This window comes from Protopterus annectens, chromosome 8.part0 (genome assembly GCF_019279795.1).
Source record: "Protopterus annectens isolate FY-2018-M chromosome 8.part0, PAN1.0, whole genome shotgun sequence".
In the NCBI taxonomy this organism is placed as follows: Eukaryota; Metazoa; Chordata; order Ceratodontiformes; family Protopteridae; genus Protopterus; species Protopterus annectens.
The window spans coordinates 1,686,519,628-1,686,546,110 of record NC_056741.1 but is presented as its reverse complement, the minus strand read 5'-3'; the positions used below and the strand labels follow the sequence as shown (position 1 = coordinate 1,686,546,110).

The following is a 26,483-nucleotide window of genomic DNA, read 5'->3' as shown; positions in this document are numbered from 1 at the left end:
GAAATATTAAGGTTACTGTTTGGTATTTTAATACCTGCTTGCTCTTTTGTGTTTCATGAGGGTGTACAGAGGAGTCCTAGGAAGTAATTTAGTTATGCTTTCTCAGAAAGTAAGATACAGATGTACAAAATATCAATGCTACACATTTCAAAAAATGGCTACCATTTACTACAGGGTCTACTCTGGGACCATATTTTGGTTGTCTGTTCGGTTTGCGTTTGAAAGTTGGTATCCCACAATTCCATTGGAGTGGGTGGGGCTAACTAATTATGCATGCAAATTTTATGTTAATCAGCGTACAGATTTGTACCTATTTTCATGTGCCTTTGTCCAGATTTTTGATATTTCCAGGTTGAGAGGTATGATTACACTTGACAGCTGGACAGTCATGGCACAGGTCTGTGGGTGTGTACTTCACATGCAAGCATGGTTATGTTTTGCTGTATGACAGATACTGCACAACTTCCCATTTGGCTGGTTTAGGATTAAAGCTCACAAGCAGTGACTATAGCAATACTGAACCTTGTATTGAAAAAATAAAATTTTCAGAGCACCATCTCCTTTGACACTTTATTGATTCATGTTGTTTTAAATCTTGCATTTATACACATGGGAACACTCTGTAGAACTTCTGTTAACTTACACGTTTACCCTATTCATTTATTGACTGCATATTTCAGTCAAACTGAGCAGCACACAACACTATAGTAATACTGAACATTTTAACTGAAAAAAATTATTAGGGCACCATCTCCTTTTACACCTTATTTGATTTATTTTGTTTCAAATCTTGCATTTAGACACATGGATAGCTGTGTAGGACTTCTGTTGACTTGCACACATTTACCCAGTTCATTTACTGAGTGTAATCTACAGCATATTTCAGACAATAAACAGACCGCAACACTGACTCTTAATCTGGGTAAACCACAACATTAACTAATGGTTGGAAACTATGTTACACAGTACTGCATGCTTACATGCTTTAACTTGCTTTACCAGCTCAGATATGCATTGACACATTAATGAAAGTCTGTGATGCCCCAGGTATTTCATACATGACTAAGACTCCAATATCTGTATTTAATTTTTATTTTATTAAGTTATGCATTTAGTTATTACTTTATTGATTTTCTTACATACCAAGTGCTTGCCTCATCCTGGCCAAATGCCTTGCATGAGAATGGGTGCTGCAATCCTTCTCTTCTGCAGCTGTGGTAAGAGAAGGAAAACATTATGTATACCAGTTTTGCAAAGATTCAAGCTTATATATTTATAAATTACTAGAAAACATACTTACATTTCTATGGGGTGCACCCATCCCAAGCCTCTTGGATCCAGGTAGCAAAGGTTTCCCTCTTCCTGCAATACAAGTCATCATAGTGATGACGACACTGGTCACCAGTGTGGGGGATACCAGTTGCATTGGTCAGGTCCCTGGCCAAACTATCCAAGGCCTTACACTTTGAACCCTAATAGTCACCCTGCAGTAGCCGGGGTCTGTAGCGTTCTACCAGGAGTCCAGTGAAAACCCAGGACTCCTGCACACCCCACCTTTGTGCCCTAAATCGCACACCTTCCCTCATGACAGCAGCCATACCCACAGTCAAGGTGAGGCTCCAAGGAATAACGGGAAATTCCCACCTGTTGCCCTTTAAGTAGGCAGCATTCCCACCCTCGCATGTCATACTACAACTTTCAAAAACACGCCATGTTACTTAGCATCGAGTAAACTTGCACAACCCATGCTTAAGTGAAGCTTAATGTCACACAAACTTGAAAAGACCATTAGTAATGTTTAAGCAATGTTTAGCATTGTACAAATTTTGTAAATTTAAATATTAATGCAGTTACAGTGAACTGATGTGTAAGTCACCTGACACACTTTCACAACAGTATATGTAAAACATATTCCTGTCCAGGACTCAAACTCAGGACTTATTAGACTGTAGGTCTAGACACAGGGCTAGTGAAGGGAACTCATATATTTTCAGATCTACTGTGATGGCGCCTGTAAGCATAGCACAGCTTCCCTGTGTGGGTTTGCATGGGGCTAAGCACCATAGAACTTCAACAATGAAATGTATCCAGTTTCTATTTTTAAATGTCTGGAGCATGTCTACTTCATGAGTTTGTTGCACTAAGCATAGCTAAATAACGCTGCATGTCATGCAAACATGCACAAAAAAGTAAAAAAAATTAAAACTGAATGCATACGGCTTATATGTTTAGATGTCTAGCGGATGTCTGATGCATGGCTAAGCAAAGCTAAATGATGTGCTGCAGAATGCAAACAAGCACATAAACATAAAATAAATAAAAATCCAATTTACTGAATTACAATATCCTGAAGACCTTTCAGTTAAGGTTAACAGGCTGAAAGGTATATGGGTGTGCCGTCAGTCTTACACGTATTCAATATCTGTGTTTCTGTGACCTCCCTTTGGCATGCACGATAATTAATATGTATGGTGTGCTGCTGAGGGAGAACCATGGTTGTATACATGGAGAGATTCCATGTAGGCTCTACATGGAGCCTACACAGACTTTATTGAATCTGGGGGTTATTATTTACAGTGATAATAGTCTGTGGATTCATAATCTTTTCATAAATACTATAACATAGTATAATGCATGCAACCCCTAAATTGTAATTTTTGTTAAACTTTCACAAACAAATGGTCATATTTTGGAAACTATACTACCTAAACAGATATTGTTAGAATATTTTGTTAACTAAATATAACATTTCAGATGGCAAACAGAAATGCCTGTATGAGTGCATGTTTATTGAGATATTTACAGAAATGTGAAAATGTATGGTTAATTGTATAATTATCAATATAAATAACACTGAATATCTGTAAAGGTGTGCAATGTGCAATGAAAATATTGAAGGCAGTTTTCAAGAAAAAAACATCTAAGTCTTGTAACAATTTAAGTCACTTCGTTTTTAAAATATTAAGTATGTATGAAAATGTTGTTTATTTTCATAATTACAAACAGCTAGTAATGTCTCAGGTATAATGTGATATAAATGGACATTGACAATGACTTTTCCTGTCTCCCACTATGGTATTTCACACCATACTCCTCAATAACAGGTAGGACTCTCAGCTATGAAAATTTGTACATAAATATAAAAATATGAATAAGTGATTAACTGATTGCTTTCTGTTCTGCAGGACATCCTAGATTAACAATCTTACTGTCATGTTGTTAATACCTTTTTGCACTTTCTAATGCTGCTTGTTATTAGCTGATAAGCCACTTGGTTAAAGAAGCTAGCCCCAAAAAAAGTGCCTGGATTCCATAAGGAGCTATGATGTGAACTGGAAGTATACAGAAAAGGCTTGAGTGAGTTAAGACCTTCCAGTAGCTATATATGCAGAACAGCCCTATGATGACACTTAGTAGTTATTTTCAAATTGATAATACTTGTTCCCTGCCTTCACCAGGGGATCCCCTTTTTCTTTTAGGAGGACCATCTCACACACTTGTGTACAGGAAGAAATATGATCACAATTACTGGCCTCCCTAGAGGTCCAGTCTTTCTGTTAGTGCCCTACCTCATATACTCAGAGACAGCTAACAACCACCTTTCACAATCAGAGACACAAAGAAAGTTGTTCCCTCCCTTCCCCTGCATTCAACTCTTTCTGTTAGGGGACCATCTTACAAAGACTGAGACCTCATTTTAAATCATCTATACAGAAATGTGATTTTCACAAAGTTACAACAGCTACATTGAATTATCTTCCATAAAAAATAGAAATATAAGATATACTTTGATATCTTCAAAAATAACTGAGAAAATGTCTTCTAGAGGAGGCCACATGTACTTGTTGCAGGTACACTGGCTAGCTAGTTATATAATCAACCAATTGTTTCATTGTCTGTATGGTTAAAAAAAAGTGTATGTAACTATTTAAATGTGACTGTTGCATTATACATTAAGTGTATATCCCTTAAGATATTTGTATAAATAGGTGTTTTCTAAATGGTGATTCTACAGTTTCATCTCTATACTTCATAGTCTATCTGTCTCAACATATGTAGTTTATCTTACTGTGTCTTTTTGTTTTAAATAATGCTTACATAATTAGAACGATTGCCAGCTCTGGTCTCCTCTCTAAAAAAGCCATTGGCTTAGTGGGAATAATCCAGGGAACGATTGTAAATAAAATAAAAAATACAATTTTCTTCACAGCTTACAATAACATTGTCTAATGAGTATGGGTAGTAGGGATTGCTACTATGAAATTCTAACACCTTAGTGTTGCTGGTATTGAACTCCAGTTTCCTTATAAAAACAATACCAGTTTGACTGTATATTTTGTATCTTGAGGCTACAATGCCATTGATGACTATTCAATTGGTAATATGTTTGTTTGATGGAGGATCCATTAAAATTTTGGACTATTTAGTGACATTCAATAATGTGGAATCTTATTTCACTACTGAACTTGCTGTGGTTTAGTCCATGTTGGTCTTGTGCACACAAAACATTGGTAGATACATGCATTTCCAGGATCAGAGAAAGGTATTTAAGAGCCAACAATAATAATAATAATAATCAAAGAATTCTGCATAAAGCTGTTGTAATAAGGAGATATTATCATGTGAGTATTCCTATAAATCTCCATCAATAGTTGTCTGATTTTAAACACAGACTCAGTTATTTGGACATAAGACCCATTGTGAGCCAATCTGAAGATAATATATATTGCTTTATGTTGCAGACCACACAAGGGATATGCAGTATTCCTTTACAGAGCACAGATATATTACATCTAAATCAGTCTATGCCACTTGCACAACATACTCAACTGCCAGATAACAGTGTGTGTTGTCTGTTAACAGTAGACACAACATACACAGCAGTCAATGACAGTGTGTTGTGCCTTAACAGTAGACACAACATACACAGCAGCCAATGACAGTGCATGTTGTATCTTAACACTGGACGCAACATACACAGCAGCCAATGACAGTGCATGTTGCATCTTAACAGTAGACACAACATACACAGGAGCCAATGATAGTTTGTGCTGTGTCTTAACAGTAGACACAACAAATACAGCAACCAATGACAGTGCTGTATGATGGTAAGAATGACAAGTGACTAGCAAATAACTTTTTTTATAAATGGACTATTTCCAGTACTTCAGGTCAGAAAGTATGGGATGATACTCAGTACAAATCAAGCAGACTAACAATGGTGACAGAGGAACAAGCTCAGTTGTTGTCTCACTTACAGAAAGTTTTGACAAACTTCACATGCTGTCAGGTGGGTTTGTCTGGAATCAAATAACAATGTGGCCAAGAATCAAACATATCCTGAAGGAAGATATCATGTAAAAATAAAATATACCTGTCTGTACCCATATTAATACCTAGGCCTAAAGTCATGTAGAGCAAAATGTTAGTGTCACTGTAAAAGAAAAGGTTATGTAACAGCAAATGCATTACTCATTTATACTAAACTTCAGTATCCATGCAACAATCCCTTTTAGGCATGTACCTTGAATTTAGTTATTTTAACTACCACAAGTTGTTCAGCAGCTGAGAAATTGATTTGTGTTGAAAATGATTAAAGCTAAAAAATATGACATCATAGCTCTTACTGCTAGAGTACCAGTACTATATTCTTAAGGACTGAATAGATTGAATGCTGTGAAAATATTTAATGCAGCATTTTAGTTCTTTATTTCATTTTCCTTTTTTAATGTCTGTTATGGTGACATAACACATGTAAACTGCAACTTTCTCTTTTTTGTCAGAAGTACTGCTGTGACAGAGCAACTATACTAGACGTTACAACAGAGAATTTAAATTCATAATTTTATTAACAGAACAGATCTAAGGAGATCTAATCTATATGCTTCTAAAAGCCATCTTATTTCCTTTAGGGGACTTGGATAACTGGGATCTAAATGTGAACAATACAAAAAATGTCAGTGTTGACAACTACATGTCTGCAACAAATACATTTATGACATTTTGTAAGTGCAAGCACAACTGCGGCAAGTAAGTATGCTAACATAGGCAAATGATAAAATGCATTTTTTAATTATAAATTATGTGATATGCTTTTGCTCCACTTTTCTTTTAACTTAAGACTAAAAGTTTTCAACACAGCTTCAGCTTTTTCCATCTTACCCTTTTGTGACCTTGTGTGCACACCCTCCAGGTCAGCACATCTTAGGATGCTGCCCCATGTTACCATAAGTTCAATATGTTCATGTCCCCAAGGTTTCCATATCATGAAAATAACATGAAAATAAAGAGGATCCTAGGCATTAAACACGTGTCCTATATGGAAAGACTCAGAAAACACCAGCTATTCTCTGTCTCATATCACCTTATTAGAGACGATCTCTGCATGACTTACAAAGCCATGTCTGACCCAGCTCTGTTAGAAATGCTTCATCTAAAGAAATCCCAATCCCTCCACACTACACAGTCCAGAGACCTCAACCTTATTACTACAATCAACAGAACATGCCTGAGGGACAGGTTCATAACCCAGAGACTGCCCACTGTATGTAATAGACTTCCCATGCATATCAAGTGAGCCACCTCACTGGCCCTCTTCAAGAAAAATTTTGATGAGTGGATGGAAAATAGAAAATTCATCCCAGGGATCACTCCAGCGGCTCAACACGACAGAGACACTGGGAACTAAGGTCAGGTGGCACAATGCCAGGCTAATCCTATGGGCTAGGCTTGTAAAGGCTCCAAGGCCATTAGCCTAGTACACACCTATGAACCTATGATCTGGCATACCACATCTAGTTTACCATATATCTACTTTGTGCATAGAATGGAGCTAGAATTGCAATCTCCAAGTTACCACATCGTTACTGTGCCACTCTCTCTTTAGGCTATCATATATGCACCATTCCATGTTCTACACAACTTCCCTTGCTTCCATTGTGGTAAAGTCCCAACACGTTACTGAATTTCCATGATGTGCACATTTTCCAGGTCATCAATTTGTACTGTGATATGTTCCATCCAAGGTATCACACCTTTACTATGCAATGCTACCTCCAGATTATTACAGCAACACACTGCTTGTATGCTCTTCAGGTTACCCCAGGTTATTACATTCCCACTATGTGCAGATCCTCCAGGAAACCATATTTCCATTGTGTACTGTGTGTAAAGCCACCAGGTTACCATGTGTGCAGTGTACCATAGTGCATCCTTCAAGTGGCCATGTCCCCAATGTTTCATTTGCCTTCCAGTTACATCTCCAAAATCTGGCCAAAAATCAGTATTGGCAAAAACAGTATTATTTGCATTCTCTACTTAATCTAAAATATATTCCTAAAATGTTTCTGGTATTCAGTAAATAAATTCTTACATCCTGGCACAATTTCCTCCTTAGATACTGCTACCAAATTCAAATCCTACTTCATAGACTCTCTAGCTACTCTTACTAGTAATCCCTTACTACCTAACTCCAGCCTAGTACAGCATCCAAACTCCAGTAGCCCCACTTTCTCCCTACAGTGCATTTCTACCTCCTGTATAAGCTGCAGTGAGATAGGCATTCTGCCATTGCTCTGCTGTGATACTAGAATAAGATAAGTGCACTTTCTACACTTCTGTTTTACTGCATATCTGTTTAATCTGTGCAACTGTTTTCTAGTCTCCTTTTTGTAGTCTGTTAGAACTGAATATCTGTTACTGTTTGTGACCTTTGGAGCTTGTAGTGAAATCTTTTGTCTAGAGAGACCTAGCTGTTTCTTTGTGAGAGAGAGAGAGAATCAGTCTGGCTTGATCTAGCTAGAAATATTCCTGCAATGTTGTGTTATTTTGATTGGATAATTTGGCTAGTTTCTGTTTCTCTGCCTTTAATAGCCCATTTAAACTAGTTTGTACTTGTTTGTTCAAGCTGTTCAGAACTGCAGTGAGATAGGCCTTCTGTCATTACTTTGCTGTGATACTAAAATAAGATAAGTGCTTAATTTCAACTGTTTTCTGCACTTCTGTTTTACTGCATATTTGATTCATCTATGCAACTGTTTTTTTTAGATCCCAACCAGCTGCTGTTGTGGTCTGAAAGCTTTGTGACTTTGAGTTGCCCATCTCTAGTGTAAAGTTGATACTGGACACTCCCCCAGTCACATTACATCAGCTCATTCTATTGTTTATAGTGAGAACTTCGTAAAGGCCCACCCCTTTAGCGTCCCAACCTTGAATTATCATATTATCTTTTGTCTCCATACTTTCTACTTAAAAAAAAAAAAAAAAAAAAAACTGTACCTATTCCTACTTCATTTTGCTGCTTGTGCTTAGGAGTTCAACTGCATTTAGTTTGCCATATGTATTACTGCTTGTTGGTACCCTCATTAAATTTATGATAGTATTCTACTGAATTGCTGCTTTATTTGTTATGTCTGTTACTGTGGTTGATTGTGCACTGTTTTAAAGCAATTTACTGATTAACTATATTTCTTTGCTACCTACTGCAATTCATTACTGTTTAACTGCATTTTGTTGCTGTTTAACTGTATTTTTTACTGCAAGTTCTGTTCTTTTGACTATAAGTGATTAATCTGTGCTACATTGTAAGTTTTTTTACTGTGTTCTTAACTTTAAAATTGAGTAGCATCGTCTAGATGCAGGTCTGCAACAGGTCATTCAGCTGTGTGATTTTTAACCCTTTTTCAGGTATTCCAGCTACAAATCTTTCCCTTAGTAGCACTTGTGTTATCATCTTGTAGTACAACTCTTAGACCTTCCTCCCTTTACCCTGTTAGCTCTTTCAGTTTCTGACAAATATGGATGGACAATTTCCTACATATTCTCCTGTCAGTCTGGTTGATACGGACATCCTGAGACAGTGTAGTGACTGCCTCATGTACATGGATAACCCCCTACTACTACCACCTAGCAACACAATTTGTGAGAGATGCAATTACATCAAGCACCTAGTGTCATTGCTCTCTCCCCCACAAACAAGTATATCTGTCACTGAGAAGGTTGGCAACATGAACATCACACCTCAAACACAACCCAGACCTACACAACACACCCCCAAATATGCAGTGGTCCTCAACAAAAGCATACCCAAACAAAAGAGACCTCCAAGGCATAAACACATGCGAACTCCACTACCCACCACACCACACACCACACATAGTCCACACACCTGTGTCTCACAGCCACTAAGGCCTAAACATAAACTCGACATATTAGTCATAGCAGACTCCATTGTGAGATACACAGATATGTCCCTCACCATGCTGGATAAGGAGAAAGTCATGGTTAGTTGTTTGTCGGATGCCAGAATGCGCAATATCACCAATGCACTCAAGTCTCTCAACAGGTTCTGTTATGACTCTGTCATAGTCCATGTTGGAATGAATGATTTGAGGCATACCTCCCTGGACTATATGAAGAGAGACATGATCTAGCTAGCTCACTGAATATGTGTCCCTGGCAGGTATGTTCCTAGCCTCAAGCAGCATTCAAATATCACCCAGAATGATGCCTCAATACAAATGGAAAATGATTGACTTTAACAATTGGCTTAGTTTCTGGTGTCATTCCAAGGGGATCCAGTACCTGACAGCCTGGGATGACATGACTGACAAACCACAATGCTTTGCCAGAGATGACCTGCATCTGTGTCCCTTGGACTTCAGGCTCTTGCCTCCCCCATAGTGTTTTTTTTAGGCAATGCCATGAGGTCAAAACTACCAACAAGAAAATTTCATCAAAACGTAAATTAAAGGTCATGCTGCTAAATGCTAGGCATCTAAATATGCAACTGCACTCATTGTAAGCATTCTTAACCCTAGAAGAAGCTGGCATTTATGCAGTCACAGAAACCTGGTTCAAAGCTGTGGAGAGCACCCGAGCCATACCAGGTTACTCATCCTATCAGTCATTCGGACCCCAAACCATGGGTAACAAAACAAAAGGAGGTGGAGTTGCAATATATATAAAAGACATAAATACCTCTAGGCTGGTCAAACAGTATCATGCACAAGAAACACTCCAAGTGCAATTAACAATTGACAGGACCCCTATTCAAATCATAGCTAGCTATATGCCTCCAACTTTGACTCAAGATGCCCACTCCACCTATCTGGACTTCTTCAAATCTATCAAGATTCAACCTTTTACCCTGATCCTGGATGACATTAACTATCCAACCATAGACTGGAATATTCATGCCAAAACGCAAATGCCCAGAGATTCCTTGATTTCATCAATGCAAATGTGTTGGACCAGTTGATTGGCAGCCCCACAAGAGATGAAAATATCTTGGACTTGATGTTAACCAACATGAGTAACCACTACAGCATCCCTACAGTGTCATCATCCCTGGTAAGATCCAACCACAAAGCAGTCACTTTCAAAGTCACCATTTCCCCTGACACCCCCCCCCCCCCCAGCTCGGGTCAAACAAAAAAAAAAACTTCTCCAAAGCTGATTACAACCTCCTGAGGGAACTTATAAACAGCTTCACAGCCCCCTCCCCTGTATAGGAACTGGCACATATGTCCAAACCTACACAAAAGTACTGTATGAGCATTTATATAGCTGCATGGAATCAGGAGTACTAGACATGATGAAATCATCCTCCACAAGGAAGAGTAAACCTGTCTGGCGGACATCTACAATAAATAAACTCTATAATAAAAGGAAAAAAAATTCTGACCAGGAACAAGAAGGAACAGGTGCCTAATGGGAAACAATATATCCTTAGCCTATACAAGTAAATAAGAGCACTAGTGAAATCATCCAAAGCAAACTTCAAGTCCAAACTGGCCACATCTACTAAAGACAATCATAAGACCTTCTTCACATATGTCTGCAATCTCAAGGGAAGCACCCAGATCTGCTTAGAACTGGTGGTCAAGGACACCACATACACAAATGCTGTAGATATAGGCAACCTGCTGGCAGACAGGTTCAGTGAAAACTTCACTTCTTTGATCCCCATCAGTAAAACAGGACATCCCCAGTACCTGACCCCTCCCCTTATATCTAGGGAGCAAGTCATCACTGCCCTCTCAAAGGCAAAAAATACAGCCTCCATGGGACCCAATAACATCCCAGGCTGCATCCTACATGAATTCAAGCAGGAACTTCCAGCACCATTGGGCACCCTATTCAACCAAATCCTGAGTACTGGCTTCATCCCAGCCGAGTGGAGGACAGCTACATTCATCCTTTTGCACAAAGGTGGAGCATCCACTGATCCAGGAAATTATAGACCTATCAGCCTAACTAGCCTGATCTGCAAGGCCATGCAACAGAATATCATGGACCTCATTAACAAGGACATTGGCAACCCCCACACTTGATCCCACACAGTTTGGTTTTGTCACCAGGAGGTCATGCCTGTTAAATTTGGTTGACTTCTTTTGAGACAGTCACCAAGGCCATAGATGAGGGAAAGATGGTGCACACCACCTACCTTGACCTGGCCAAAGCCTTCCATACTATTCCCCACTCAGGTATAATAGATAAACTCTCTCAACTAGGCATCAATCCATATGTTGTTAGATGGGTAACAAAATGGCTCATTGATAGAACCCACCTAGTTAAAATAGGGAAGCCACCTCAAGTAGTAGATCCGTAACAAGCGGTGTATCCCAGGGATCGGTCTTGGAGCCTCTGCTGTTTGGGATATACTTCTCAGAGGTGCAGGATAAATCTAGTGGGCTATCACAGGAACCACCAAAAAAAAAAAAACATAGATAAAGACAACAGCTGCAGAACAAAAGTGCAAATTTATTTCACACTCTCTAGTGCATCAGCAAAATGCCTTCACTGGAGTACAAAAAACAGTTCAAGAAGACACATTTAAATAATCACATCTATCAATTAACACATTATTACATCAATTAAACAACATACTTCCAATTACAATCTTTGTTTAACCCCTTAGAGCTCAAAGTATTATATATTAAAATATAGTCTCCTTATATAACAAGTTTTCTTTAAAACTTCTACCCTGTCCACATAAATAATCCAACTTGTTCTAAAACACAGCCTTTCAACAGAGAAGTATCACTATTGTGAAAATCCCTGAAATGAGTTGCCAGAGGGCTTTCCAAGTATACATTTCTAATATTTCTAACATGTTCCTGTAGTCTAACTTTGAAAGCTCCCTGTCTTTCAGCAATATAAAATAACTTGCAAGGACATTGTAAGACATAAATTGCATCCTGAGTATTACAATCAAATCTTTGTACTGGTTCAAAACAGACATTATTAATCTTAGGGAAATAATTTACAATTATTTATTTACAAATCTAGTGGTCTATGGCTGACCAAGTTTATAGATGACTGCAAGCTGGAGGCTGTCATCAATTCCCCTAGTGATGTGGACAGCCTCCAAGAGGGTCTCACCCAAACAAATGACTGGTGCCAGAAACATGGCCTCAAACTGAATGCCAATAAATGCATCATCATCCTTTTTGGGGAGAGTGACATCCCCACAAATAATCACATCGGTAATAAGGTCCTAAGCACACAATCAGTCACGAGGGACTTGGGCACTCAGGTTGATAGCAAACTGACTTTTGACCACCATATTGCCTGTGTTGTAAGGAAAGGTTTCTACATGGCCCACATCATTAGTAAGGGTATCTCATCCAGGGACAAGGTGGGTATACCATCCCTGTATTCTTCCCTTATAATACCTATTATTGAGTACAATGCCCCTTTCGGCATGTACCTCACAAAGCACATGCAGCAGCTGGAAAAACCACAGACGTTCCTCACCCAGAGAATCCAGGGCCTCAAACATCTACCTTATACAGATAGGCTAAAAGCACTGTCCCTCTACTCAGTCTTCTACAGACTCCTCAGAAATTACCTCTGTCTGGCATACAAAGCAATCTCAGACTCCACCCTGATGGGACTGTTGCATATTTGCAAATCAAGCTCCACTCAAGTAACCCGCACACACAACCTCAAACTGGTCTGTGACATCAATAGGACTTGTTGACAGGACAGATTTGTGTTCCATAGACTCCCCCTTTTGTGGAATAGACTCCCTCTCCACATAAAGCAGAGTACCTCATTAACCCTTTTTAAGCATAACCTGGATAACTGGATGGGAGCAGAAAAGACTCCCTTGGGATTCCACCTGTGTCCCTGCTTGGAAAGTGGCATAGGGTGCTGACTTGTTGGAACATGGGCTAAATTCTTGACTAGGCTTGTAAAGGCCTCAAGGCCAATAGCCTAGTCACTTCCTATGATCCTATAAAACATTTGTTAAGCAAACTCTAACCTTGCTCCACCTCAGAATACCTGAAAATAGCCTTCTCCTCCACAACCTCATACCCAATCTCTATTCCAGTCAATCATCTAATTCACAACTTGTATGTTACTTGATTATGGAAAAAAATATTATATCATACCGCTACATAAAGGAGATAAGTCTTAGTCCAATGGCCTTAGTGTCCCACCAAAAATAGTGGAAAAATGCATCTATAAACAAATCTATTTACCCTAACCCAACATGGATTTTGACTAGCTCATAATATGATAACTGCCCTTATATCCTTTCTAGACACCATCATTAAGGATGGGGATAATAATAAATTAGTCTTTACCCTCTTTCCTGACCTTTCTGAAGCTTTTGATATTGTTTCCCATCCAAATTTACTATCAAAAAGGGCTGCTTAGGTCTATCCAGCTCTACTCTTAAATGGTTTACTAACTAGCTATCTCATTATTGATAATCTGTTAAATGGCTCTCTGCTTTCTTTCCTTTCTTCCCAGTGAACGTTGTGGTCCCACAAAGCTCCCTTCTTTGTAATACATTTATTAACAATCTTCATACATTTTCTTACATGCTTCTCTGATAGAATACAAAGATGATGCCATTCTCATTTGCAAATCCGTCTCCCTCACCTATCAATCTTTTCACAAGATGCTTCAACACCATTGAACATTGGTTAAATGACAATCAACTGTTTCTCAACTCTAACAAAAAAAAATACTGTTATTCCTTCCTTAGTTGCTAACACCTAATAAAGATAACTTTCATCATTAAATAGTATCATTGTAGAAGTCATTTTCCATACCAAACTATTAGGTGTAGTGACTGATGGACAACTTAAATGTGACCTACACCTTCAAAATTCCATAAAAAAATAACAAAGCACAGCAAATGCTTTACATATATCAAAGAAATTTGTCACCGACTTCTCCAGAGTTATACTTGCTAGCTTGTATCTCTTTCATTCCTTACTTTATGCTTCTCCAATTTTAACCAATCTACAAGTCAACCTAATATCAAAACTAGAACTATGTTATAAGAAAGTGGATAGAGATGCAGCAAATGTCAGTTTCCAACACTGCACTGCAACTAAATCCTTAAACTGTCTCAAACTACCTCTCTATCTCAAATATACTCAACTTCTCCAGACACACAGCATGATATGCAGTACCTTAGCAGCTTGTCTTGTTGTTAGTTCTACTCTTAATTATTACCTACAAAATTATCCTTTTCGCTCCTCTGGAAAAAATATACTTACAATTTATAAACCCAAAAAGTCCATAAGACACTGTCTATATTCAAACTCACTAGTTAAAGCCAGGAACAATATCCTAATGGACACTAAAATGATGTCAAACACTCACTTATGTCAAACACTCTATCTCAAATATACTCAACTTCTCCAGACACACAGCATGATATGCAATACCTTAGCAGCTTGTCTTGTTGTTAGTTCTACTCTTAATTATTACCTACAAAATTATCCTTTTCGCTCCTCTGGAAAAAAATATACTTACAATTTATAAACCCAAAAAGTCCATAAGACACTGTCTATATTCACACTCACTAGTTAAACTCTCAGCAACACACTTTTTCACCCAATTCTGGCTCTGTACTTGCATCCCGCCAAGCTGAAATATCATCTTTTTCCTCCTTGTCATCCCTTCCTCTTTCTCTCGCCTCTTTATTCATCATCTTCATATCACTCTTTCCATTTTATATATCTTCCACTATCCACTCAATTTGTTTTTAACGATGATTCATCTGCAAAGCCTTACCTTAACTCTCTTCTGCAAACAAGCAAACTCTTAAACTGTAAAAGTTGTAGAAACACAATAATGTTAATCAGCTACTTATAGAAGACAGTAAATATTTATAAAATGTAACCATTGTACTGCTATTTCTTCTGCCACCAGTTTATTTGTATTATGTAAATATTGCACTGTCATCTCTTCTGTTATCACATATATATTACAAATTGTGTATTACTATATATATATATATATATATATATATATATATATATACATATATATATGTTAAATGTCATGTTACTAAAGCTTTTCTTCCTGAGCATCTGCTAAAAATGGATTCCATGCCTAGTCAGACTTTTTTGATACACAAATGTCAAATTCATAAATGAATAATGACTGCATTACCTCAGGACAGATACCTAGATACCCACAAGCAGCCCTTTTCAAATCACACTAAATAGGATTAGGTATCAGATTATAGCATGCTACAAGAACTCCTCTATGTCTCCAGAAAATCATATTAAATTTCTAAATACTCATGATGAACTCTTTTAATACTGGAAAACTGTTATACTAGGTATATTTACTAACCAATGACAAAATGGTGGACATATACCACTAATGTAAGATATGCACAAAAATCTTAAATTTTATAGCCAATAACTCCCTGGATCAGATTGTTAACAAACCCACTACAGGACAGAATATAAATGCTTTAGTTTTAACAGACTTAGCATCTGTATGTACTATCCCAAGGTATCCCCCTCACTGGTCAAGTCGGACATCAAACTATTAACCTTTCCTATCAAAATCTTAATATTATCATTAGCAAAATTAAAAGAATTCATGGATTTTAAATGTAGAAATCATTTACAATTCTATGATGAAATCTCCATATTCTTGAATAAAGGTATTAGCAAAAATGTTGATACTACAAAGACTTACACACATTCTACTTGCACCTGGACAAATGTATTAATTTGGGAGTCTCAACTAGATCCAAGTGAATGGGTAAGTTTAAAAGCAAACCATTGTGGTGGTCTGCAAGCATTAATAAACTATATAATAGAAGGAATAAACTACTTAACCTATTTAACAAAATAATGAATAAAAATTACAGAGAACATCAAACAGCTAAATAAGAATTAAAAAGACCATTAGAAAAACAAAAGCATTCATTGAACAGACTAGCTACAGAAATCAAAGACAATTACAAGTCCTTCTTTAGTTATATCAGGAAAATAAGAAATAACATTGCTCTGAGCCTATTCATGACAGAACTACCTAGTCTAATCCAGTGAATATTGCCAAAATGCTGGCAAATAAATATAATGCCAACTTCACCCTAGAGACATATATTCTAATCTCGTAATTCAACAAAAATATCAGAGGATACCTTCTCCTTGAACAGAACCAGACACCAGGCAGGGTACTGTTATAAGCGTTTTTGTTCCCTTTATTAACACTCAATACAAACGGAACTTCATCAGACAGAAAACCTTACACACTTCCCCCCTTTTTTATATACAATTCAATTGATTAATCACAATCAATTAACTTAAACGACAGGAGGGGGGGAGTAATTTGCCCTGTTTTTTAGAATACAGGGAAATACACTGGCAGGTTTTGTTGAATGCCACAGTGTTTCCTGGTAGCAATGACAGAATTTCTCTAAGGAGCTTGCTTCATTTAAAGGCAGATGAATTTAGATAAAAATGGTTTAAGTGGTTGAACATAGAAGCAATTAAGTTAGTATCTAATATATGTATTGTTATTTATAAATATATTTTCTTAAATGAAATGTTTATTATATATGTGTTTTTATAGGAGACTTCTTCATGTATTATACACAGCTATATATTTTTAAAGAACATATTAATGTGTTTTAACTTGAGAGCACCCTTAACTAATTAATTCATTTAAGTTAAATGATTGTGATTAATCAATTGAATTGTATATAAAAAAGGGGTGAAGTGTGTAAGGTTTTGTATCTGATGAAGTTTGGTTTGTATTGAGTGTGAATAAAGGGAACGGAAGCACTTATAACCTTACCCTGCCTGGTGTCTGGTTCTTTTCAAGGAGAAGGTATCCTGTGACATTTTTGTTGGATTATTTGCTTTTATGTGTTTTACTATTGTGATATTCTAAGCTCACTTATCCCTGATGGAATCAAGACAACCATCATCAAAGAACATGTAACGAAGGTACTCCAAAATGAAGAACACCTCTTCCATGGTGCCTGACATACCCGGTTGCCTAAACTGTACCTTTAAACAAGCACTGTCTGATCCTCTTCTCACCCTCTTTAACCTGAGCCTAACATCCAGCTTTGTCCCACATGTTTCATGCACAACTGCTGTGATGCCATTCCACAAGGGTGGCCCTACTTCTGACCTCAAAAAGTAGACTTATCTGTCTAATGAGACTTGTATAGAAAGTCATGAAACATATCATAACTGACCCAATTAACCATGATATCAAAAGTCTTAGATTTGACCACCAGCAGTCTGTCTTTGTCAGGGGAAGATCTTGTCTAATGAATCTATTTAAAACTTCTTTAAGAAGATTACTCTTGCTATAGACTGTGAGAAGGCTTTTCACACAGCATACATTGATTTTGCCAAGGCATGTGATACCATACAAAATGCAAATATAATGAACAAGCTGAATGAGTTCCAAACTGGCCCATGTGTAATTATATGGAAAGCTAATTAGCTTAGGGACAGAACACACACAGTAACAGTGGAGTTCCCTCAGGGATCTGTGTTGCGACCTGCATTATTCCATATCTACGTCTCACATATCATTTTGTCAAATAAGGATCTGTTTAACAACGATTGCAGAAAACTGTAAGACGGGAGTCATTGTCAAGATTCCCCATATGAAATACAGGCACTCCAACAGGAACTTACACATGTCAACAACAATGTACAAAAATGGGCTCAAATTTAACACTCAAAAGTACAACACTGCAGCATTTGGTATTCACCACTAGCTCCAGCTTATAGCATAGATTACATACCACTTCACAATGAAAAGGTTGTGAGAGACATTGGTGAATAACTCCCTCATGTTTTGACTATCCCATTATAGTGGTGGCTAGAAAATCCTTGTACCTTGCATAGCTCACAGTAACAGGTATTTCTTCTAGATCAAAGATATCTCACATCCTTGTAATCCACACTGGTTAGACCCATCATGGAGTACAATTCCCCCTTTGGGAAGTGCCTTGCTTAGCATATCACACAATTATAAAGACAATGGGCTTAAAAGACTGGATTATTTATGCCTATATTCAATATCATATAAACTCCTTTGGGGTGATCTGTATCTTGCTTATAGGGTTGTAAAGAATCCATTACCAGTATTCCATGAACTCATTTACCTCCATAAATCAAACAGACTACTAGAGATCTAAAATCTACTCCAACAAATAAATAAGACAAAGTCAAGGAAATAGATGTATCATCCAGTGCCTACCTCTTTTCTGGAACAAACTTCCTCCAAGTTAAGTAGTCTAATACACTGTCTTTAAAAAGTAGCAGGACAACAGGAAGGATATTCATGAATTCTCCCCTGATATGCATAGCTTGACTCTCCTTGAAAAGGGCAGAAAGACAGAAGCATGGGTACTGGTAAAGTAGATATGGCCTTGCAGTGCATTTGTCTTATAATTCATATAATCCTATGCATCTAATTGTATTATCCATATCAGAAAAGTTTGATTCATACTATCCCAAATCAGAACAATTGGACTCATACTATTCCAGATCAGAACAGCTCGAATCATACTATGCCATTTCAAAGCAGTTTGAATCATATCGTTCCATATAGTTGTTTTGCTCTCAAGTCCCACAGCTGACAATCAGGCCTTCTTCTATCCTAGCTGTTCTACTGAAACCTACAAACCATTCATTTGTATGAGCTTTGAGCTCTGAGAATGGTTGCATTAGCTGTGGTTGGATTAAGGAGGTTTCTGGGTAAGCCCTACTCATCACATGCCCATTAGTGCTCCTAGAATTGGACAAGTAGTAGAACTGTGTTACGCTGTCACTTCTGTCTTTAAGTGACATAAACATGCCCTCCATTAACTAAATATTGTCATAGGTTCTCCTGTTTCTCACAGAAACTTATATTAGGTGTCTATCAGCATGGACATGCATGCATGCTTTCCCTAGGACAGGTAAGTGGGCATAGACTCTTCACTCCTCTTACATTCTGAGATGGCTTTTCTAGAGTCAGGGCTGCTAACTAAAAATTCTTGATTATAGTCAGAGTTCTATCACTCTATATAATGGAACCAACATGTTATTCTGCACAAATTGAAAGTACCAACAATATGCTTTATGATCAATATAAAATATTTATTTCTTTTTTATCCAAGTATTAAGTATATTTGACTGTAAATTAATTAGTTTCATGCACCAACCAAAAAAAAATGATGTAAGACATTTTTTTTTTTTTTATCAAAACATAATATAATGGTGAATCACATAACAGCAAACCTTATAGCTGGTATGCGTCAATAGTTAGAACAGATTATTAAGTGAGCAAATATGGGTTCAAAAGTTTTAGGTTAGGATAGAATAACAGAAAGCAAAATGTTGTGAGAAGATGTAAATTGATTTTTTAAATCATTGAATATTTACCAAAACAATTTCAATTAAATTGTTGTCTTGTTTATTCATTATTCCTAGTTCAAGCTCAGTTACAACAAGATATTTCTGCAGAAAGAGACTGGCACAAACCACTTATATCAGTGCAGCTATAACAGGAGATTATGAACAGGTTTCCAGTCAGATGATCTTAATTCTGTAGTTGTGGAGCTTACATGGCATGCTGCATCAATGTAGTTCTAGATGAAGGCTGTCATACACACGAAACTTCCATACAGGCAGTGGGCAAAAGTGAAGTGCACCTTCTGAAGAACATTAAAGCTGTTAAAGACTTAACTCTTCTATACGTTTGTTTATTAGAGTGGCAGCACGAAGTATATTTCAGCCTTTAGACTGTTAAAGTGCTTCCAGTACTATTTCATGTAATATCCATTGTCTTTGACCTACCCTTATCGTATTTGTAAATTTCCTGTCCTATGACTTATATGACTTATCAACCCTATAGGTGTTGAAATCCACAAAAAATGTAATTACTAGGAGCAGTAGTACACAGAGAGATCTGGTAATCCCTAAGGATGTTATACTCACTATGGATGTTGCATTGTCTACATGAGTGATGTGATACAGCACTCTTTCCAGGTTTGGTACTGTAGTACTCTTATCAGTATTTCTCACAGAGATGATGGTATGGTGGTGTAGTAGCCTTACTTATAAGTAGGGTACCTAGATGATAGATGATGGGTGGTGTGTAGTACCTTATATAAGTATGATACTTTCCTACAGATGTAGATGGTACTATGGTGTAGTACTCCTTATAAGTAGGGTACTTTCCTACAGATGTAGATGGTACTATGGTGTAGTACTCCTTATAAGTAGGGTACTTTCCTACAGATGTAGATGGTACTATGGTGTAGTACCCCTTATAAGTATGGTACTTTTCTACAGTTATAGATGTCTGCACTACTTCTTACAAGTATGGTACTACCTACAGGTGTGCTACTCTCTACAGTACAGCCCTCCCAACCAAAACCTACAAGCAAAAATACCAGAAACAAGCGAATTGGATCAACAGATGTAAAAACCAGAAAGCAGCACTACCAAAACGCTAGCTGCTACCTCTCACAGTTAATTCAGCCCAGAACCATTAAATGACACAGCTTTAAACTTGGCAAATTTAATTTGGCAAAAACAGTTTCCACAAAAAAAACTTAAACAGACAGTTCCTTTCTAAAAATATATTTTTTTAAAAATAGTAAAATGGATCATTGATCTAATAAAAGTAATAAAAAAAAATAATAATTAATCCTGGGGTGAAGTGAAGCCAGTAACCTGCCACCATACCCCCCCTCTATAAAAAAAAAAAATCGTAATTGCCTCCTCTGGGATTTCTCTTGACAGTCTCCAAAATGGCAAATTTAAATATATGATCGCTTCCAAATTCTAATATATGCCTGGACAAAGCATTTTAGGTTTTGTATTTAACCCTGCTTGACAATCAAATTTACAATCAAATTTATCCCCTTCCAAAATGTGTTTAAGGTTTCTACCCATTTTGTACACAAACATGGGTCTGGGACCGACAATGTCGACTATTTCCTGTGTGTCAGTAAGAATGTGCCAATTTCTAACTAACATTTCTTTGATAACATGACAGTAGGGTCCAAATTCTATAATGCAAGCTCTCTTAAATACTTTATTCTCAACTAAACGGGATGGATGGCTCAGGAAGATGTGTGTTGGCTGCTGCATTCACCATATCAGTGTGAGGGACAGAAATACTGTTGTGATTCAATCCCAACAATGAAACTATGTCTCATCATCATGCATTTCAGCACCAAACAATGAAAAAATATATAAATACTCGTAATATCTGTTAACATGTCAGTAGTCAGGAAGTCATCCTATATACCTTGCACACCCTTTCTTTCTTTTTTGATTGATTCTGGATGATGGATATTAATTAAAGTAAAAAGTGAGAATTGAATGGAGTCCCCCTTCCTAAATACAGTGGATTTGAAGCCATCATTATCAACCGCAACAAAAGTGTCCAAATAAGGTACTCCATTGTTACTAGTGGTAGAAGTGAAATTCAAAAAACTACTACTTGAGTTCAAATAACTCATAAATGCACTGCAATCTCCTTTCCACAAGATGTGAGAATAGTAAACAATTTTTGAATATATATAAAATAAATACTGTTGTCCTCCCAATCAAAAGCATAACCAGATTGGCAAACAACAAACATGGCAAGCTGCCCCCCATGGCAACTCCTCTGGTTTGCTTGAAAATTCAAGTAGAAGATGAAGATGAAATTATTCTCCAACACTATACTCATTAATTCAACAAGTAAAGAAATTCTGTCCCAACTAAACTTCGCTCTTAATCCTTTGTTCTAATAAATATTCCTCTAAATACATGTCAATCCTTCTATATGCAATGTTGACTTCATTTATAGAAGTCACAACATAATTGCCTGAATTATGAAGAATATTGTGAATATTAGCTTTCACGATGCCTTTTGTCCTGCCTGAGATTATTTAATGTTAACATTTCTTCATCAGTTAAGTTGTTGTACCCTTTATATTTTTTGTTATAACTGTGCCTATTCAAACTATAAATCTTATCAGTATTTTGACTTGCTTTGTTGTTAAACATAATAGCTAGATTAAGCTTCCTAATTTAAAATCATCCACATTATCTGGATGTTCATTGTTATTATCTTGAAGAAATGTATCAGTATTTTGTTATCTTCAGCTAATACAAATTGTTTAAAATATAAGAATCAAACAAAGTATTAAATTCAATTTCTACATCTTCATTTAAATCACTGAAGTTTAATGAAATAAATATATATGTTATTTGCACACAACTGTTCAATATCATCTTTAATTTTATTGCAGACAAAACAACTACAGTTTAACAACTTCTTGAAAGACCATTTCAAAAGTCACAGCAGTTTACATCAATTTTTCAATTTATTTTGTCTATTTATTTATTTGTATTCCTAACTACATTTCTTATTACCAAACAAAGTATAAAATAAATAATAAATAAATAAAGAAATAAATCAAAAACAATATCAGTAATAGACATATCTGCAGTGGGTATGAACGATAAACCTTTACTTAAAACATTCAGCTCCATATCTGACAAGGTATGCTGAGATAAATTAGTCACTAGTGTCTTACTTGTTGGAATGCTTTTTTGAATGTATACACATTGCTCCCTTATTCCTCATGTTTCCTCTTGTATCTGGTTGTACTCCTCCCTCTGTCTCTGTGCTGGTTTTTCTGTCGTTGTCCACCCGTTCGGTTCGACGAACTGTCTCTCATGGGGAGTGGAAAATTTAAATGAAAAAATTGCGCCCCTTCTTTAGGTTGGTGTGGTACAACAATGGAATCTGTTTCAATACCATGGGGCATACTACATTCAGCCGCTCTGTGTACTTCTGCAGTAGTGACAATAACTTTCCTCTTAGCCCCTAAATTCGAAGCGCCTCTATTGGACTGACCATCTTGTAAAGGCGCTCCTGGTATAGAGCGCACTCGTTCATTTAACGGCTCCTGCTGTTGAACACAAACCTCTTCACTAGGAGTATAAGCATCTGCGTCATGGGGTTCATGTCAAACCAACGACATGTTAAAATATCGAAATTCACTACAACGAAATGAAACCATCGACAGTTGGAAACATCGACAGTACATGTATACAAAACTACAGCGCTAACATGGGTCCTGCAAGGGGGAAGTAGTATGGGTACAGTATCATATCATATCCTGTACTTCCCCCTTACAGGACCCATGTTAGCGCTGTAGTTTTGTATACATGTACTGTCGATGTTTCCAACTGTCGATGGTTTCGTTGTAGTGAATTTCGATATTTTAACATGTCATTGGTTTGACATGAACCCGCGTCATGACGTGTCTCAAGTGTGGCGTTCTGCTCATTATTACCCCTTATCAACGAATCACGTGACCAGGTGAAAATGTTGCCCAATGAGAAATCTTGACAATCTCTCTGCAACTTGTTCAATTTGATCTGCAAAAGTTTACGTTTATAAGAACAGACATTTCCTATATATATATATATATATATATATATATATATATATATATATATGAATGTTTTAAGTAAAGGTTTATCGTTCATACCCACCGCAGATATGTCTATTACTGATATTGTTTTTGATTTTAAAATGTTTATTAGAAATTTAACCTTGAAATGTATGTTCAAACAGAATACTGATGTCTCTGATTTTACACTGAGGAAACCCAGTACTTTTATTCCCAAGCCGATAGCGTTGGTGAATGCTTTTGAGCAAATATGCTTATCCAATATGTATAAGGTATATAATGATAGACAACATATTAATAGTAGTTATAACTTGAGTAAGGGAGAATTTCAAGCTTTGTATGGTTTGGAAAATGATGATAATCTTGTAATCAGATCAGCAGATAAAGGTGGGGGGATTGTTTTATTGAATAGGAATGATTATGATTGTTTAATGCATGAAATGCTGGAATATGCTGAGTTCTATCAGAAAATAACAAGAGTTCAAATGCAGAGGATGGTTGAATCAGTTAATGAACAGATAGAGTTTAGAGCACAATTAAGATTATTAACTGATGATCTTGTGAAGTTTTCTAAAGTCTCTCATTAAACTGTTCCTATAATACAAGGGTTACCTAAACTTCATAAGAATTTGGTTAGACCCCCCCCATGCGACCTATAGTAGCAGGGAGGGGATGGTGTACTGAGTGCATCTCTATATTTTTAGAGAAAAAATTAAAACCCATGATAGAGAAATCAGCTTATGTTCTTAAAGACACAGAACATTTTTTGCGTGACTTGTATAAAGGCACCAATCATGGTGTGTTGAATGTAAAGTATCTGTTTGCTACCCTTGATGTTGTTTCATTATTTACAGTTATTCCCAATGGTAAGGGTCTAGAATTTTTGAAGGAACAGTTGATAAAAAGTTGTATCTATAGTACAAGAGAGATTGAATTATTAATTAAGTTAATGTCTGTTATGCTTATGAACAATGTTTTTTGGTTTAGGGATCAGATTTTTTGGCAAAACAACGGTGTAGCTATGGGGAGCGCTTGCTCCAATAGCTATGCAAATGCTGTTATGATGAAATGGGAAACAGACTATTTATTGGAAGGGCCCTTTAGTAATTTAATTATATTTTACAGGAGGTTCGTCAATGACCTTTTTATTCTGTGGAGAGGTACCTTAACGGAATTAATGAATTTTATTGAATATATTAATAATACCACAGAATCTTTGAGGTTTACTTTAAATTATTCAGAGACAGGGATTAATTTTTTTAGATGTAGTTGTAGAGAAGGATGATACTAATATGATATCCACTAGACTATATAGGAAGGATTGTCATGTCAACAGTCTTTAGTCCAGGGATAGTATGCATCCTGAATATGTTTTTAGAAATATAGCTCAGAATCAGTTTTATAAAGCCTCTAGGCTGAGTGTGAGAAATGATGAATTTGAAGAACAAAAGCTTAGAACCATCAATGAACTCGCTGAGAGAGGATATGATCGGAGACTAGTTGAACATAATGCCATTCAGGTCTCCCAATTGAGAGAAACTAGAGCAAAACCATATTTTTCAGAACGACCATCAAATGAGTCCAACAAGAAGGTAGATAAAATTAAGGTCTGTATACCATATTCGAGGGATGTTGGGAGATATACTGATATTATTAATCAGCATTGGGACATTTTGTTAACTGACCCACAGATGAGTGAAATAATAGTGCTTAAACCTTAGTTTACTTTTAAGAATAAAAAGAACCTGAGAAGGAGGTTATGTAATGTAAAGGACAGAAAAAGTAAACCAATGGCTTTTGGTACCAGACCTTGTGGTAAATGTTCACAATGCAGGTATATTAATGAAGAGACATCTTTTGTGCACCCAGACACAGGTAGATCATATGACATCAGAGTGCAGGCTGATTGTGAAACCATGCATGTGGTTTATTTAGCTAAATGTATAATTTGCAAATGTTTCTACATTGGCAAGACAGATATTACCCTGAAAGATAGAATAAGAGAGCATATATACCACATTGGTAAAGGTAGTGGTACCAATGCCTTAGCTAAACATGTGAAGAATATGGGGGAACAACATAAATTCCTTTTTATGGTTGTATCTAGGACCTATGAGAACTTAAGAGTAGGAGACAGGGCTAGGACAGAAGAGGTTATGGCTAAATGGATTGTGATGTTAAGAGCTAATCATGGACATGGATTGAATGATCACGTGCCCATGAAACCTGTCCTTAGCAAAAGAGCCCCATATAGATAGTTCACATTTTTCACTTTCATTAATCTATGTTTTAGATATTTCATTTATTTATGTTTTATATACATTTTAATGTATGTATAGAGCATATAAAATTTTATCTTGATATAGATTTATTATGTTTTTTATATAAAGTTAGACATTTTTACTTTGCATCTTTAAAAATTAATTGGAGTATGTCATGTGACTGACACTTGTAGATATAAGGTGTAAGTATTTGCATTAGTTGTACACCTGCAGAATTATTCTGTGAAAGCGATAGTGTGTTGCAATAAAGTCTTACTACTTGGTAAAGTTCCTGGTATCTTTTCATATTTGTGTTGGACACTGGAGCCTATCCTCAACAGTTTTTTGTGTATCCTGTTATTCATTCTTTGTTGCTGCAGAGTTATCTGGTGCTTGGCGGTCATTTTTTTTCCTTAAAAATATATTATCGTTTGATTGCATCCTTAATAGTTATTAGAGGAATAAGCATATTGAAATGATTGCAACAATATTCTCCCTGGATATCTGTTGAGCAT

At 36.6% G+C, this 26,483-nt stretch overlaps 1 protein-coding gene across 1 annotated transcript in view; it reads left to right on the top strand.

Annotated features, from left to right (window-relative positions):
* The window catches only part of LOC122808532, a 1,295,413-nt gene that overhangs the window by 1,038,355 nt on the left and 230,575 nt on the right, over positions 1-26,483 (top strand). Inside the window, exon 4 of the mRNA XM_044079486.1 lies at positions 5,913-6,030. Coding sequence (XP_043935421.1) covers positions 5,913-6,030 — 118 coding nt within the window. The remainder of the gene's footprint in view (positions 1-5,912; positions 6,031-26,483) is intronic.